This window comes from Microtus oregoni, unplaced genomic scaffold (assembly GCF_018167655.1).
Source record: "Microtus oregoni isolate MIOR12 unplaced genomic scaffold, Mior012 000006F_ref0000085, whole genome shotgun sequence".
Taxonomy (NCBI): Eukaryota; Metazoa; Chordata; class Mammalia; order Rodentia; family Cricetidae; genus Microtus; species Microtus oregoni.
The window spans coordinates 10,935,466-10,939,841 of NW_024543065.1; the positions used below are offsets into that span (position 1 = coordinate 10,935,466).

The window sequence follows — 4,376 nt, forward strand, 5'->3', positions numbered from 1 at the left end:
ATCTATCTTTCTACTATCTGCCTATCTACTAATCTATCTGTTCATCTAAATAAGAGAACCAAAGTAAATTTTGAGAAATGATCATTGAAAGAAATGTTCTATCTATCTATCTATCTATCTATCTATCTATCTATCTCTATCTATCTATCTATCTCTATCTATCTATCTATCTATCCATCCATCCATCTTTCTACTATCTGCCTATCTACTAATCTATCTGTTCATCTAAATAAGAGAACCAAAGTAAATTTTGAGAAATGATCATTGAAAGAAATGTTCTTGAACATTGTATTAGTTACTTTTCTATTGCTGTGATAAAATACCATGACCAAGGCACCTTGTACAGGAAAGACTTTAACTGAGCTTTCAATTTTAGAAGATTAGAGATCATGATAGCAGGGCAACGTCATGACATCAGGAATAGCTGTGAGCTCACATCTCGATCCACAACCAGAAGGCAGAGAAAGAACACTGGTAATGACCTAAGACTTCTGAAACTCCAAAGCTAAGTCTTAGTAACAGTGCCCTTCTAACAAGGATCCACAACTTAATCCTTCCCAAATAGTTCTACCCCTGTTGATGAAGTGTTCAGCCTTGTGAGCCTATGGGACCATTTTTCAAATCACTACAGACATAATAACTTCTATAAAAGTTCTTAAAAGAGATTTCTATTTCTTTCCTAGTACTTCAGTTTAGTTGATGATTAGGCTTCTGAGGCCTGAGTAAGAACGTGTGAGAGAGTCGTCACCAGATCTACTACTCAGCAGACAGAATCAGTTCTACCCATTTTAGCAGATGGCAGAACAACTTATTTCAAAAATCCATGCAAATAGACTGCTTGCCAGTTTCACTTTGCATAGCTCATTCTAGTCTGACACATTCCTTTCTTCATGGGCTTTGAAACCATTTTCCTTCAAATAATGGTCGATGGAAGTTTGTTCCCTGACAATGCTCGGGAGCCATAGCTCCAGTGAGAAGTGAAGTCATATACCATTTCTTCTTCTTTTTTATTTTTTGTAAAGAGCCGAAGAGCATCTGGTTCACACTCATGCTCAGGAAATGGTGCTGAGTGAGTGCAAAGTAGCTACATGTTTCTTAGGGCAAATGGGTTTTATACTTACGGCATTTTGGGGGGAGCTCAAAATGAAAAGAACACTGATGAGAGGACCATGAAATGGTTGGAACAATTAGCACATATTATCATTCATGAATAGTGGTGACCAAATTTTCCCACTTTTCTTATCCTCTTTTCTTTTGGTTTCCAAAACACACTAGCTTAATTTTTAATTGGGCAAAGAATGTAAGTGATGTGGAGAAACAAAACACATCTCTCTTTGTGACATTAAGTGGTAATTGCAAGGCAAAGAAATTATTTTTGCAGATGTCGTCTCCTGGTTGTTTTTTCTATTTGCATAGAAATGACCTCCTGTCCTTTCCCCACTTTTCCCCTAATGAGGAGGACAATGAGGATCTGAAGTGCCAGTTGCAGTTCGTTAAGGAAGAAGCTGCCCTGATGAGAAAGAAAATGGCCAAGATTGATAAAGAAAAAGACCGATTTGAGCACGAACTCCAAAAGTACAGATCTTTCTATGGGGACCTGGACAGCCCTCTACCCAAAGGAGAAGCTGGGGGACCTCCAAGCACGAGGGAGGCGGAGCTCAAGCTGCGGCTGCGGCTGGTGGAGGAAGAGGCTAACATCTTGGGCAGGAAAATAGTGGAACTCGAAGTGGAGAACCGTGGGCTGAAGGCGGAACTGGACGACCTGCGGGGCGACGACTTCAATGGCTCGGCCAACCCTCTCATGAGGGAGCAGAGCGAGTCCTTGTCAGAGCTGCGGCAGCACCTGCAGCTGGTGGAAGACGAGACCGAGTTGCTGCGGAGGAACGTGGCTGACCTGGAGGAGCAGAACAAACGCATCACTGCGGAGCTCAACAAGTACAAGTACAAGTCCAGCGGCCATGACAGCTCCAGGCACCACGACAGCGCCAAGACGGAGGCCCTGCAGGAGGAGCTGAAGGCAGCGCGCCTGCAGATCAATGAGCTGAGCGGCAAGGTCATGCAGCTGCAGTACGAGAACCGCGTGCTCATGTCCAACATGCAGCGCTACGACCTGGCCTCACACCTGGGTATCCGTGGAAGCCCCCGTGACAGTGATGCAGAGAGCGATGCGGGCAAGAAGGAGAGCGACGATGACTCCCGACCACCCCATCGTAAGCGAGAAGGGCCTATTGGTGGCGAGAGCGACTCGGAGGAAGTGCGGAACATCCGCTCGCTCACGCCCACCCGCTCCTTCTACCCCACACCCGGGCCCTGGCCCAAGAGCTTCTCGGATCGACAGCAGATGAAGGACATCCGCTCCGAGGCCGAGCGCCTGGGAAAGACCATCGATCGGCTCATCGCAGACACGAGCACCATCATCACTGAGGCGCGCATCTACGTGGCCAACGGGGACCTATTCGGACTGATGGACGAGGAGGACGACGGCAGCCGCATCCGGGAACACGAGCTGCTCTACCGCATCAACGCTCAGATGAAGGCTTTCCGCAAGGAGCTGCAGACCTTCATCGACCGCCTGGAGGTGCCCAAGTCTGCGGATGACCGCGGCGCCGAGGAGCCCATATCCGTGAGTCAGGTACAGTTCTGCCTTTTGCGAGCCATGGCGATGGCGAGGCTGGCCTGTGGAGCTGCAGTCCCTCGTGGGGCATCTCCAACTCCGACTTCCACATCTCACCATAGGGAAGTTCCATCTCATAGCCTTGCTGGGCTTTGAAACCCAGAAAGGCACCTCTATTTTCACACTGTGTTCTACCAGGAAGAGGGTCCCAAGAACCAATAGATCATTAACTATTATTTTTTCCTGTTTTATCTGAAGGGGATATGCAACAATGACACAATCAGGTTTTGTGTAATGACTTACAGATTTTTTAATGCATATTATTATTAGTTTAAAAGGTCAACATTCTTCAGTATTTCCCTGACATAAAGGTCCTCAATATTTGAGGTTTGTGAGCAAGGTCCAAATTGAGTTTAAGATTATATATATATATATATATATATATATATATATATATATATATATGGCTAAATAAACCAGGGGAAGTGTTGAACACCTTAAATCTCAGGACTTGAGTGAAGTAGAAGCTGGTGGATCTCTGTGATTCTAAGCCCACAGGGCTGATAGTGAGATCCTGTCTAAAAGAAAATTTTCTGATTGAACAAAACTAATGGATACCACTGATAAATGTACAAATTGGTAGTAAGGAGACACGATCTTGTTTGTGCCCAGAGCTCTATGGATGAGACAAATACAAGTTATCCCCTTACCTAAGTTGAAGTAACACGGTGCTTATTTCTAGTTGAATATCATCAGTTCAGTAGTGGAGATCCCACAGTGAGAAGTTTGCAGCATAGCTTTAAGGCAATACTAATTCAAAGAAATAATAATAAGTATTCCAGCACAGGGGAAAGCAGCATTTCCCTCCTGGCTTGTAGAGGCTTACCGGATGAATGGGACCCAGCAGCTTTGGCCAGGTATGGTGGCCACTGAAAGATCAATGCATTTTGTTCACGTTAACCACATAAAAGATATGGAGCCAAGCAGGCAGTACCGTCCCTTGCAGCATCCTGATGTCCTATATCCATTGGAGAACCCACCGAAGTACAACAGCATGCATGGCTTTGAACACACTCGAGACACTGATATTTAAAACCCAGTTTCTGCGCAGCAGCATGTCAGTAGATTACTTGCCTGCTGACCACAGCTAGAGAACTTGCAGCCCACCCGCTTACCTTGCATGTTGCTATGCTTTGCTGCAGGGGGAGTGGGGGTGGGGGGTGGGGGGGGATGGGGGCCGGGGGATTATAATGGAATCTATAGGCTTTCAGAATGTTAAATGTTACTCTCTCTTTCTATTTAGTATGCTTTGTTATAGCTTTGGTTTTCATTTGGCAGGTTTTTGAATACCAAGCATGTGGTGTTATCAGCTACACTGTGGGGAGGGAGGATATAGAATTATATATCAGAAGGAGAGAGAGTGCTGTTTATAATAAAGTATTTTAAAGAACTTGCAGATATAGGACTAATGGGGGAGTATCTTTATTTTTAGGTCGAGTCAGTGCTTTGATAAGTTGATATGAAGATAAGGTTGAAAACGATTATTAATTAGCTCTTCTCCTTGTCTCCACATTTGCCTTCCCAGATGTTCCAGCCCATCATTTTACTTATTCTCATCCTTGTGTTATTTTCATCACTTTCCTACACAACAATATTTAAGCTTGTCTTCCTCTTCACACTGTTTTTTGTACTGTAAATCTCTCCCCATTTATCATTCGCTGTCGTGTTTTCAGTTGTTTTCTTTTGTCCACTCTTCAAGACA

The 4,376-nt window shown here is 44.6% G+C and overlaps 1 protein-coding gene across 2 annotated transcripts in view; it reads left to right on the plus strand.

The window, feature by feature from the left end:
* Positions 1–4,341, plus strand: part of Soga3 (SOGA family member 3) — a 57,004-nt gene extending 52,663 nt beyond the window's left edge. The window contains exons 6-7 of one of the 2 annotated variants that reach the window (XM_041653462.1): positions 1,457–2,623; positions 4,200–4,341. In XM_041653462.1, coding sequence (XP_041509396.1) covers positions 1,457–2,623; positions 4,200–4,310 — 1,278 coding nt within the window. In that variant the 3' untranslated portion in view covers positions 4,311–4,341. Of the gene's footprint in view, positions 1–1,456; positions 2,633–4,199 lie in introns of both variants that reach the window. The other variant, XM_041653461.1, reaches the window with a different exon arrangement.
* Positions 4,342–4,376: the final 35 nt, after the last annotated feature.